General features: G+C 40.8%; 2 protein-coding genes across 2 annotated transcripts in view; one reads left to right on the forward strand and one right to left on the reverse strand.

Annotated features, from left to right (window-relative positions):
• LOC136421274 (dnaJ homolog subfamily C member 13-like) overlaps positions 1-13874 on the reverse strand; it is a 53172-nt gene that overhangs the window by 17756 nt on the left and 21542 nt on the right. The window contains exons 27-38 of the mRNA XM_066408501.1: positions 9994-10056; positions 9020-9226; positions 7950-8152; positions 7371-7455; positions 6729-6883; positions 6086-6286; positions 4871-5072; positions 4252-4367; positions 3687-3765; positions 2888-3023; positions 771-1030; positions 131-247 (exon numbers count right to left, since the gene is read on the reverse strand). Coding sequence (XP_066264598.1) covers positions 131-247; positions 771-1030; positions 2888-3023; positions 3687-3765; positions 4252-4367; positions 4871-5072; positions 6086-6286; positions 6729-6883; positions 7371-7455; positions 7950-8152; positions 9020-9226; positions 9994-10056 — 1824 coding nt within the window. The remainder of the gene's footprint in view (positions 1-130; positions 248-770; positions 1031-2887; positions 3024-3686; positions 3766-4251; positions 4368-4870; positions 5073-6085; positions 6287-6728; positions 6884-7370; positions 7456-7949; positions 8153-9019; positions 9227-9993; positions 10057-13874) is intronic.
• LOC136421273 (uncharacterized) lies at positions 12554-13759 on the forward strand. Its single transcript, XM_066408500.1, has 2 exons — positions 12554-13304; positions 13560-13759. Exons 1-2 carry the CDS (start codon positions 12594-12596, stop codon positions 13704-13706), a joined length of 858 nt encoding a protein of 285 aa, XP_066264597.1. The 5' UTR covers positions 12554-12593; the 3' UTR covers positions 13707-13759.

A 13874-nucleotide genomic window follows, 5' to 3' on the forward strand; every position in this document is an offset into this window, starting at 1 on the left:
TGACCATTGAATCAGACCACAATATTGGAACTTTTTGAAGGGCTTTAAAAAGAGTATGATTGAGATCTGCCTCTAAAAATTCCTTCGAACTGCATTCCTCTAGCATGTATATGTTTGTATCTGTGCCCACCTTATAGTACAGGATCCTGCAGAGGTCCTTGATGATGGCTGGGATCTCAATAATCTTCTCCCTGCAGCCCTCAAACTGTGCAGCTACAGCATAGCACCTGCTGATGTGCATACACACCTGAAGAAACGACAAACATTGTAAACACACAATTACAACAGTTTATAATACACAAACTGCAGGAAAAGTGTTGTATCACTGTGATCCGAATCTGCAGAAGTATCTATAGGCAGATGTAGGGTTTTACAGTGACCAACAGTGAAAGCAAAGGACTGGTGTGGTTCTCAGCTTTGAAACTGTTAAAATACATTGTATCATTATGAGAAAAGTTAGGTGGCTCGTCCGTCATTTTTGACGAGGACCGCTGTCATCCATCATTTGGCTGTGTTGCATGTGTCGCATGAGTCCTCATGTGTCTCTATGAGAAAAGTTACAAATACTCAGTTGGTATAATTTGGAGAGCTCCTGACTATGAGTAGCTTCTCTGAAGACATCATTGTCTGGGTCCATCCTGGTGTGAGCGGATGAAATCTAACAGTCTAGTCTTATGTAGCTTGTACTTACTGAACAAAACTGGAGTGTCACAACTAAAAGCATTTTACCAGTTATGCAAAACAAACAGACAAATAACACCCAGACCCACCTGCACAGCCAGGTCGTCAGGTTTACTGGACTTGCTCAGCACGCTGACACATCTCGAGAACGCCTCCTGTAACACCTCGATGCCGTTCTCCCGCCGAAGCTCCTCTGCGTTCAGCGCGGAACAGTTGACCGTGTGGAAAGCGAGTTCGCTCGCCGCCGTGAGAAGCGGCGCGGACTTGGAGAAGAGCTGGTCGTCTCCGGTTTCCATGCGGATGGTTTTGATCAGCATGGGGTAGCCGGCATACTTGTATGGTGCAAGAACTGGAAAAGAGACCATCATATCTTCAATTTTTTTGTCATTACCTACAGTAACTGAAATACAGGTAAAAAACTTTCTAAAGCGAAATACTTTGTCCAGTGAAGGGTTTCAGTTGGACCAATTTTGGTCCACATACAAGTTTTAGAGCTGAAATATAGGGCCCTAATGAAACAAGAGCTTTTAAAAAAAGCTGGCGTTTCGGCTACGTTTATAAGTGTGAATTGTCTTTTCCCTTTACTTGAAGTAAAATCTGCCAGAGGAAGTCACTCAAGGGCTGTTCAGTCTATAAGAAAAATTGTCATTTTGGGAAATGAGTACTGTTTTAATAGAGAAAGGCAGATTGGGGAAAGCAATTTTGAAGTTACGTCACTTAACTTAAGTGCTTTTGAAAAAGCTGGTCTTGGCCTACAACTTGTACTTATTTGTAAAATGTATAATAGGCTCATTATAAAAGCTATCAATGTAATTATGTACATGGCACGCAATAAAACATAAAATTTGAAAAAGCACCATTGAATCATCAGCACTATGGTAATTAAGTGAAATAGAAGTTCATAACAGCTAAGGTTCTATCTAAAATGACTACCAAATGTCAAACAAATCAACAGCTACCTCATCCGTATTATTCTGGTTTCCGCATTTACAACATTTCTTCCTTATTTTCCTGGGTAATTTTGCTAAAATTCATGAAAATTCCCATAGTTTTGTGCCGAGGGGCGCCACTTTCCACGTCCGTGTTGTCTGAATGAAGTCGATACTGAACAATGGAGCATTTGCTACTGTAACAAAGAATCGCTGTTTTGCAAACAACATCAAGAGCCTCTGTTCACATCGGGGATAGAAGTTTAGTGGCGAGTGTTTTGCAAGAATCATCTTACCGCGCATAGGAGCCGCTGCACGGTATTTTCCATTACAATGAACAGAAAAATTCGAATGCCGGGTTTGGAATCTATGAAGTCCTGTTCATAAGACAAAGGCCTTGTATATATTAAATGAATATTTAAAAATAACAAATATAAAATATTTCTTTATTTATTAATGAAAAAAAATGATATTCATAAATATGATATTGATAGATTAATATAATATCAATATATATTTTTGATATTCAATATCTAAAAAGAAAAAAAAAATCCATGCACGGAGACGAACCCGGATCTTCTGGGTCCGAAGTGCTTCGCGTTGCCAGATCGGCCAAGCTGCGGTACGTAACTATTCACTCTGGACGTAATGCTATAACCTCACTATATGGTATCATTTATGCCGATTTTTGGTCGTTTTCTTGACGAAATCATTTTTTTTCTTCTGCAATCTTGTGGAATAGATGTAATATGGTCATTTTTCAGGATATCAAAGTCCGAAACCACAATGCAATGATATTTCCGAACAGTTGTAGCAGTTACATGCGGTCGCCGTCCTGTGTCACATGCAAATCTAGCCTGCCTGCATTTTCGTGCTCTCTTGCCATATAAGGCAACGGCTATACAAGGATTTGAGAACGTATTGCCATATAAGGTCTTATTGTGTGCGACAGTGTTGAACCAAGCTTCCCTGGTTCCTTCCTTGAAGGTAAAAGCCAGGACAATGCATTCCGGCGCGCATGCGCCGAAACGCAAAAAAGGGGAATATTACTAACAAGACATCTGACAAAAGAGTAACAACCTAACCTTTTGTGTATCAAACTGATGAATAGTCTTTGCCAAAAGTGCTGTTTCTCACTTAAAATACATTCATCTCAAAAAGTCCTAACAAACCAGTTCTTAAAAAGGCATCATAAATTTGATATCATTCAAGGAAATTTAAAGTACAAAATATAAGATTTTTTCTTCTCATGATGTTGTTGCTAGTAACCGCCTCACCATCCCTGTATCTCTTGAAGAGGATGCTCTGTGATTGGAGGATGAGGACGATGTTCATCGGGTCCGGCCCCTCGGGACGCTGGGAAGACTTGCTGCACAGGAACTCATAAGCCTTGTTCACCTTCTCAAACATCTCCTACAGTAACAAGTCAAAATTATCAGAGAGATGAAATCAGGGATGTCTCCAGATTTTAATTTTCATTATTCAATCTGTCATTTTAAGGTTCCAAAAAATCACATTAAACTGTACAAAAACACCATGTTTGCTCAATGTTGTAATTTCCATATCTATATCCACATTCTTAACCAAATTGAATGTAATACAGATTCTTTACAGCTTGACTTGTATTGACCCCTCACCAAATCCATCCAATCATCAATCATATCTAGAAATCAGTGCCACATACACCCTACCTTAAACAAGTCTGGGGCCTTGGGAAGAGACAGGACAGATATAAAGAGTACACACAAACACACAAACACAGAAAAACATAGACATGGTGACATAAAATCTCAACACAAAAAACAATACAACTAAAGGTGTGAGACACAAGTTCTAACATCAGACCCCAAAAGAAGAAAAAACACAATCATGACTCTCTCTACAACCATGCCGCTACCAAAGGACAGGCTGATAGAGCATTCAAGATCAAATAAAGAAGCAAAGTAACAACTAAATGAAACAGACACTCTGGCAGGAGCTTCAGCTGGTTATGACAAGAAACATCTTTAAGTTATACATGTATGTAGTTTGACTAAACAAAGTTCTGACACAGAGATCCCCTAAAGTTGTACGTACCCTGCCCTCAGGGTTCTTGTCAGGATGGTACTTCTGGGCCAGCCGGAAGTACGCTTTACGGACCTTCCCCTCTTCATGACTGTAATGGTAAAAAGAAAACAAAAATACCTAAATTACCTAAAAATAAAGAAAAAAGTAAAATGTCTCATCAACGAAGTAAGAACATGGTTGTTGTCACAATCTTAAAGCTGTTGTCCAACTTTCTTGTCTAAAAGATAAATAATATCTTGAAAAAATGTATATTATTTCATTTTATTCTGGACTTGAAGCCTAAATATCATTCTTACAAAATACACATTTGATTCCAGCATTACTGTGACAACTTTGCCTATTAGAAAGACACAACACTGCCACCGCTCCCCCATCATTCTAATTATCCTTCTCGTATCATTTTACATGACATTGTGTACTAGATGCAGACCAAACATTACCCATCTCCCGGACCCAACACGCTTTCAAATTCAGAAGTATCTTAAAGCATGCACGCTACCCACTGAAGCTGGACCTGATCTTACAGAAGCCCCCTCCAACAGTCGAAACCCCCATTTCAACAACCCCCACTCACCCTCCCTCTCCCTTGGGCAGGTGCAGCACATCATAGGCCTCCTCCACTGACATGGACGGCGGCTTCTTCTCCACCTCCGCCTTCCACGCCTCCAGGATGTCTTTAAGGAGTTTCACCTGAGAATGGTAAGATAAGTCATGACAAGATCTACATCTAACTTCGATTAATCCGCTGGGTAACATAAATCCACCACTTAGACAAGGTCCAGTGGCTACATAGTCATGTAAAAGGTATCCAAACAGTTGAACTGACATGTAGTTTGGAATGTAGCATTCAGTCATTCTATGAGGAAAGGGAGGCTGCGTGAAAATGAAAAATTGCACTTGGAGTTTTTAAGAAAGTTGACAATCCTTGGCTGACCAGACTTACCAAAACACAGCTTTTCTGATTAGACAGAGTTTATGATATTATATAAGAAAACTTACTAGCTCCCTGATTGGCCAAATTTTCAAAGATACAGCTGCGATTGGTCAGACTTTCATGCAGAGGTACAGCTCTTTTGATTGGATGGCACAAAGTTATAAGCTCCCTGATTGGCCAAACCTTCAAAGACACAGCTGTGATTGGTCAGATTTTCATGCAGAGGAACGGCTCTTATGATTGGACAGCACAAACTTACAGGCTCCTTGATTGGCCAGTCTGGGAACTTGGTGGTGTTGCACAGGTTGCGTAGGTAGTAGATGTTGCAGAAGAGTTCGTTCTCGAGCGGGGGGTATGAGATGTGGGGGATGGGGCAGTACTGGTACAGGGCGCGGGTGTTGGACTGCAGGCGGGGAGAGAAGTCTGCGATGTGGGCTGCGATCTTCTCTATCATCATACGTCTGGGAAATATGAGAAATGGTCATGACTAAAGCAAAGGCTCAAAACATTGTGGTCCTTAGCTTCTCAATTGTTGAATTACAAGTAAATGATTATGAGAAAAGTTACAACACTTAAGTTAACTTTTTAAAGTTTGTATTATCAAGAGAGCTCCTGCAGCTACGAGTAGCATATTCAAAGACATCATTGTCTGAGTCAATCCTGGTGTGAGTGGTCCAGTCTTTTGCAGCTTGTACTTATACGTCTGGGAAATAAGTGAAATGGTAGCACTTATGTGCAACTGTGTGAAATAAATCATTAGTGACTACAATACTGAATGGCCTAAATGGATATAATAGTGTTGTTTTATCTTTCTATCGTGTTGCTGAACTTATTCATGGGCTTGGATGAAAACACACGACACCATGTTGAGAAAGATAAATCTGGATTGAATCTTGCTTCCTTATTGGCAATTAGGTTTGCTTTCCGAGTGTTTTATGTAATCAAGAACATTATACAATGTCCTTCATGTAATGTAGTGTACATGCTTGAAATGAAAACATCCACAAACAAATTTCTCAATTCTGTCATCTTGGCCTGAAATGTAAACATATAAACTTTAAGGAATGAAGAGAACATTCTCTAGCTCATCTCGCTGCTCCAGATGGCCTCCGGAGTGTCGAATTCTCCCAGGAAAATCTCGCTGAAATTCTTAAAGCAGGGACTTATAAAGACGTAAAGAAAACATCTTTAACCTTCTACTTGTTGAGTTAACCATTGGACACCAGATTGGTATTGGTTACAGAGTTAGGCAGCATGGAGAAGGTTATAACCCACCTCATCTCACTGCTCCAGATAGCCTCCGGAGTGTCAAACTCTCCCAGGAAAATCTCGCTGAACTTCTTTTGTCATGAGTTTAAAAAAGTATAAAATGAAGAGAACTTTCTCCAAGGATGAACCCACCATATCTCATTCTCACTTAGCCTCATGGACCTACGGATCTCTAAGAAAATAAAGAAACATCTTTAAGACCCACCTCATCTCGCTGCTCCAGATGGCCTCCGGAGTGTCGAACTCTCCCAGGAAAATCTCGCTGAACTTCTCGGCGCCGTAGTTCTCCAAGTAGTGGACCATGGCCTCGGGCATTATCTGCCCCAGGATGCTCCGCTGCATGATGTCACTGGACTTGGCGTCTTCCGCTCGGAACGCCTGCTGCGTGTGTGTGTACTTCAGGAACCTGGAGTGAGATAAAAGTAGAAAATTGGTTATTCTTCAAAATCATTAATCATATTGCTCTCAATAAATCTACTATCATTTTGCAGAAATGAATGGCACAGGTATAAAAACTTTAAGATATTCGTCAAAGGTCTTTTCAAGCAATCATATTTGTGTTGGTGTTCCATCTGTGCTTTACTGTACAAGTACACTTACTGCTATTATTGTCCAACATTTTCTTGCACAAATGGAGGAAGTGCAGTCTTTATATTTGGACTAATATTACTGAAAATGAGATCCAATCTGGCCACAGGTAGGATTTTGGAGAACCACGACAAAGAAAAAAGACTCCAATCAGATACATATTGCTTGTAGCTCATTGCCTCTTACTACAGGTATACAATGCTTGTTTCTAATGATAGTATACATTTCTGAAAATGAACTATTGAACTGTCTGTTCTAACCTGGCCACAGGAACAATGTTGGACCCTGTGTACATCATGATGAAGAAGAACACCCCGCTCAGGTACAGGCGCGGCAGCTGGGGGTTGTCCTGCATGATGTGCCACATCACCGTGGCAACCTTCTCCACAAGCACAGGGTCAAAGGTCAACAGCAGCTGCAGGAAAGAACAAATCTCAAGTCAGGCTTGGGTCAAACTTAAACCAATCACTACTCTGGCAGACACAAATGAAAGAAGAATTGTGCACAAAGTGCAAGAAGTAATGTGTATTTTATGATAAAGTTGACCTAGAAATAATTATAGTTAGACAAATTATATAAAACTTTATATATGGCCTCCGTCGGTCAGTATTGACCATGGTAAAATCCTAATTCATGACAGCCCTACAGCATCGACTATGGCAAAACAGCCCTATACGACAAAAATCACATCTGTAAGCTGACTCAGTTCTGTTGCAAAGCTCTTTTCTGTGGTTCTGCCTTTCTTCTGCGCTGTGCATCAGTCTGACTTCTCCTGATTTGAGCTGTCTGAACAGTGTGCCTCTCCACCTGGGACGGTCACTTGCAAGGTCCTCCCAGTGCTACGGATCAATATCTATAAAACTCCAAAATCTAGACAAGGATACATGCTTGTTCCCACTGACCTGTACAATGTGAGGCAGGCAGGTTGTCTCTGCCACCAGTCTCTTGGCTCGGGGCAGGGGCCGGATGATCGCTCCGTCTGGGTCCCTGTGGGAGGAGCAAGTATTTCAAGCTAAGCATTTGCAACAGTCCTTTTAGAACACTGTCCATTACTTGGTGGTGAAAATATTGTGATTCACAACATGATACCTTATGTTACACCTGGAGACAGCACTTGAGCTGATTGATTTATTGATTATTCTATTGATTGATTGATCAGCCCACCTGCTGGGATAGTATTCACATATCCTGTTGAGCATATTGAGGATGAGCGTGGCGAGTTCTGATTCGTTCATGACGGCCTGACTGGTGGCCAGCAGACACCACTTGAACTCATTGATCTATGATATTGATTGATTATTCTATTAATCAATGATAATTATCGATCAGCCCACCTGCTTGGATAGTATTCATATATCCTGATGAGCATATTGAGGATGAGCGTGGCGAGTTCTGATTCGTTCATGACACCACTTGAACTCATTGATCTATAATATTGATTGATTATTCTATTAATCAATGATAATTATTGATCAGCCCACCTGCTTGGATAGTATTCACATATCCTGATGAGCATGTTGAGGATGAGGGTTGCGAGTTCTGATTCGTTCATGACGGCCTGACTCGTGGCCAGCAGACACCACTTGAGCTGCGGGATGTTGTGCAGCGGCCGCCAGCCGTCCATACCCTGCGCCCAGCAGCGCGTCTTCGCTGTGAGCACGCCCTCCTCCCAGAACTCCTTCATCTGCGGAAGAAATAAAAAACACTTTTACACTTACAGGTTACTACATGTACATATACGTGTCCATCCAGTTAAACTTGTCGATCACAAAGACAGATATTGTGTGTAGCTTCAATGTACATAGATAAATGATCTTCGCTGTGAGCACGCCCTCCTCCCAGAACTCCTTCATCTGTGGAAGAAATGGAAAAATCATCTCACATCCAGGTAAACTTGCTGACAAGGAAGACAGATATTGTGTGTAGCTTCAATGTACATGGATAATGCATCTTTGCTGTATCACTCCCTCATCCCAGAACTCCTTCATCTGTGGAAGACGTGGAAAACAAATTGCAAGTTACATGTACCTTTGGGCAATACTGACTGGTTCCACCTCTCATGTCAGCTCTTTAATTAGTTGTGTACAAAGGTCATCAGTGATTTACCAAACTATTCATGGATGCATCTATGGCAGTTTAACCTACTGTTACAGTAAGTTAAAGTAAGTTAGAAGAATTCTTACTACAGTAGTTAGAATTCTTCTACAGGTCCTGACATAAAAGAAAGTAATATGTACACATCTGCAAGCTATACAAGAATTTCAGATACTGTATATCAAAGGGGGAAATTCAAGTACATATTTTGGCATCTCATAAACTCAGCATTGAACAGGTTGAACTATGCATAATTTTCAAAGAAGTGGCTAAATGCTACAAATTGTACCAAATATTGTCAAGACTTGAGTGCATACAAATACTAATTCAGTTTTTGTAGATTAGATTTGGTAGAATTTGCCATGCATACATAATGCTACTTGTAATATTGCTGACCATTAAAGTTGTCACTAGTGCTAGAAATCTGAATGGAAAATCAACAAAGGCTTTTTCTCACCTCGTTGGAGCTGTACGGTCCCAGCCTCTCCTTGTCTGCGTTGCCATAGTACCACTCCTTCTCGCTCTCGCGCATCATGTCGGGCGACGCCTCGATCACGTTGGTCTGGGTTGGCACAACGGCGCGGGACGTGTGCAGGTGAGCTAACGTCAGCAGATCCACCAGGATCTTAACTCCGTTAGCGTCCATCAGCTCTTTCACGTTTCTCTGGAAGATGATACAGAATGACAAACTGTTATCTTAAGTGACAATGTTTTAATACCAGGCACAGCCACAACAATATCATTACCAGTAGCTGTTTCTTAATCACACTAAGACAAATGACTTGTACAGGATGTCCACCCGCTGGATTCCTTCTCTGGAAGATAAAGCAGTTGGCATGGCACGTAAATAACAAGTTATTTGTTTTGCTTCAATTACATTTTTTACCTTGCCAGTTTCTATTACATTTTTGTTTCTCTTGTATAACTTACAGATTACATGTACTTGTCATCATTGGATGCTTTGTCTTCATCTAATATGTACAGCACATACAGTTAGAGTGCTTGATTGTCATTATTACCTAAGAGCATTTCTGGCAATCTGAATGACCCACTACTTTTTACAAGTGGCCATACTGACTTTTGACTTCAGAGCTCATATTTTTCAAACCTTTTTATCATTGATTATGACTTTTATATCAAACACATGCAATGGGAATCAATGACACAACCGTACAAGTCAGTGACACATAATTACAATACCTTCAATCTCCCTTGACTAGCCTGACTAGCCTGCTTTATATTCTGTAGTGAAAGCCAATGAATCATACTGTTACAGATCCATGCAGTAAACTAACTGAAGGTAAAACACAACATTTCTGACTAGTAGACAGTATAGCACTATTGGACATTCCTCATCATTAGCAAAGCCATATACTATTTTTATGTGGTGATAGCTCAGAGTCTTTTCTCTTTCTTCCACCTCCTACTCACCTTGTTGAGGATGAGCTTGTTGAGAAACAGCACCAGGCGGTCTCTCTCCTGGCGGTCTGTGCACTGTAAGGGAACAACAGGTCAGGGTTACATTTTATCTGAGCAGAATGATAAAAAGACTGACCATACTTGATAATATCATACAAATTGGAAAAAAAACAAGTTTATGGACTCTACATATTACATACAATACAGAGAATGGGGCCTGAGTTCTCATTGCTTGTGGGAAAGTGGCCATGTTCTAAGCTTAAACAGCAGCCAACATAAAGTCTAAACTAATTCTCATTTATTTATTAATCTTTTCATAGCTGCTGCTGATGTATCATAAATCTTATCATCAGGCAGTTGTTGATTTAGTCAAGGTGACTCAGTCAAAGTAATTCAGTCATGCAGAAGTGAAAGCTAACAACGCCCCCATATTGTAACCCTAGATGGAACACACACAGGGCTCGAAATCTTTTTCTTCTGCACTGGTATATACACAACTCTCTTTGAAGAGTTTAAACATCACATATGAAACTGACGAGATCATATGGTAACCCTTTATGTGGCAATTTGGAACCATTTTCAAACTTTCATTAAGCATCTCAGAGGTGTTAATGATCAGTACTACAAACTACATAATGCTCTAAATGGGTCAGTGCAGGTTAGGTGCAACTAGACAGCAGTAATACCGGCAAAACTGTAGCTCCAAGTCTACCTGCGCTCAGTTCAGTTCAGTTCATCCTCTTTTTAGAGGGGACACACGTGTTTCCACAAGTTCCTGTCGCACATGACAGATCAAAGTTTCTCATCTTTAAGGCCAACATCTTCGATTACTTTCTTTAGTGTCAACGATGGGCGACCACGCTTACGCCTTTCATTCGGTTTCCAGAGGAGAACCATACCCACCATTTCCGGACATGGTGCATAACATGGCCGGCCAGAGACAACCTATACGGTTGGGAATAACCGTAGAAACCTGCGCTATACCTACATAATGCAGATGGTACTACATTGTAGTATTTCTAGCCCAGTGAGGGAAATGATGACTAAGCCCCAGCTGTTCACTGGAGCAGAAGTGAAAGTAGACAAAAAAACCCAAAGGCATGTGGTAACTCCAGACAGAACAGTAGTTGGCAAAATGCCAATAAGTGAAACTAGCTTTAGTTTCAGCTCCTATTTTCATTCTGAATCAGCTCACACAGCCGAATGCACTTCAAGCAGGACCAAGGGCATGGAACTAAGCACACAGTAAAACCTATCATGGTTGTCTCAGGTATGTTAATAGCTTATTTCTTATTTCTTTGTCAAACACTCCAATCAGTTGGAGATCAAGTTTAGGGCACATTAGTATGACTCCTGGCAGGTTTTAAAGGGCAGACATATACTTAAGAAACAGACAACTATGGCCTGGATGGATGTGGGCGTAACGGTCTGATCACAAGCACGGCTTTTTGTCCATTTTCCTACGACTACAATTAATTATTGTACAGTTGAATTCACATCAGACAAGACCAAAGCCATGGAGTGGCACACAGTATAAAGACTAACAGTTGTCCCAGGCATGTTTATCTATCTATCTATAATTCTTTATGTCACAGACTGACTCGGGTCAGCTGAAGTTCAAGTGTAAATCTGTATGACTCATGGCGGGTTCAAAGGTCAGGCTATTCTGTAGGAGACAAACAACCATGGCCTGGCTGGGGGCGTAACAGTCTGACTCAGAGTCACAAAGATGTAGTCTTTTGTCCATTTAACAGTCGAGAGCTCTGTATCAAGCATGTGGGCACAGTCATAGTGGACAACTGCAGAGGGTAAGTATAGGGGACATTTTTAACATGATCACAAGGTTCAGGTTGGTCTGGGTATCCCATCAAGGCAACCATTGCTGTCTAATGTTTTGGAAACAGAGTCAACTTCTGTCTCAAGTGTTTGAGAAAGTCAACATCCATGCAGCCATTTTTTGAGGTTAGACTTGAACCTTTCGCACAACTGTTACAGTAGAGACGAGTACTGGGGATATGTCTAATTTGATGGTATACAATGTAGGTTGTTCTGAATTATCCAACAAGACAACTTCATATACACTGCAGCATATTGAAAACAGACTTAACTTCTGCTATTGTCTTAAGTGTGTTTCTGAAAGTCAACATGGATGCAGGGGTACGGCGAGTTCCACTTAATATTATTAACTTTTACAGCAGTAAGTTAGTCAAAAACTTGGTAAAAATACTAAATTGAGTAATATTTCAGGTATAGTGGTGCATGTACATAATGCACTATAATGTCTATTTCATGTCAAGGAAGCACAACATGAAAAATGCAACTTAGGGAGAGCAAGGCAGCATTTTGACAGACTACTCTCTCCTGTACTTTTTATGACTACTGGAAATCATGCACAACTTTGAATTTCAAAATCACAATTTTGTACATTTCTAGGACGGTAAAATATCAGTGACCAGTAATGTCTACCAATTGTAGAAAATGTTACTTCTAGGTCCCCCAGATTCTGAAAACTTAACTTAAAGGCTGTTTCATTTTGGCATGCCATAAGCTTACCATTAGTTTCTTTCTTTCCCAATAAAACAGGACAAAAACAAAGAACTGAGAAAGTGACAATGACCGATTTAAGAATGATGAGTCTGTGTGACAAACTGCAGTGCTTGGACCTGCAGACCAACATGTCTGGACCTGATAATGACTCAGAGCTGGCTTATGGAAGGGCTCTGAGAGATGCTATTGTCACCAAGGACATAACAATGGAGACTGAGGTACTGAAAAGTCTTGGAGACCTGTCCTTGGAGAGAGCCAAGCTCAGCAAACATTCAGAGTTTGACAAGGCTGCTGGCCTGTATGCTGCTGCCCTACTGCGCTGCACAGATCCAGACATGGGACAAACACTCGAGCATCGCATCGGCTACATGGAGAAACTCTCCAGACAACTGCTGCAGGGGTACACTCCACACTTCCTGTGGTTGTCACCAGACTACTGGGGTGCTGCTGACAGCAATATCTTAAGGGTGGCAGAGATTTGTGACAAGCTGGACCACGTTACAAAAAAACAAGAATTTCAGTTTGTTGAGGACACCTACATACAAGCGCTTGTGACAGCCATTGCAAATGGTGACATGATGTTGGAACAAGAGGTACTGAAGTCCCTGGGAGATTTGTACCATGAGGAAGGGAAGAAAACGATTGATGTATCAAAGTTGTCCGAGGCAGCTGCCATGTACAACAAGGCCCTGACAAGCTGTGCAGGATCAGAAGGGAAACAGACGTTGCTTCATCGTGTCAGGTACACTGAGAAGGTGGAAGGAGTGATGAAACAGGTAAGGGTATCTGATTCAATCATGGAAATTAATCAGGCCTTTATAACACTGTCACAGTGTTTGACTTGACCCACAGAGGTTTTCCTGTAAATAAGCGAGTAACAAAACTACTATAAATGAGAGCATCAAACAGTTATAAAAGCTTCCATATGTACATGTGATCATGAAAATTGAATATGTAGTAAGTACAGTGTCACATCAATCATGATCATATTTCTAACTCTAGAAAAAAAATCATATAATTTCTCTTACAAGCATCTGTCCAGAAGGGTACTAAAAGAACAAAACCAGCCAAAGGCCAAGTCCAAGTCTGAAGATGCCACAAGCACTATCAACATCCATGACTATCATCCTGTAGACTTTCCAGATCCAAGGTGGGAACTTCAACTACACAAAACTTGAAAACCTCTGCCTTGAAATCCTTGGCAGATCGCAATATGATGTTTTTAGCATTTTCTGATTTTATACATTGTCTATTAGTTGACATATTTTTTCCCTGATTCAAAGCTTAGGCCACACCAATTTAATTTCTTGGTTAAGGAATTTTTTTAATAAATGCTAGATTGGAAA

Source organism: Branchiostoma lanceolatum, chromosome 15, assembly GCF_035083965.1.
Source record: "Branchiostoma lanceolatum isolate klBraLanc5 chromosome 15, klBraLanc5.hap2, whole genome shotgun sequence".
Taxonomy (NCBI): Eukaryota; Metazoa; Chordata; class Leptocardii; order Amphioxiformes; family Branchiostomatidae; genus Branchiostoma; species Branchiostoma lanceolatum.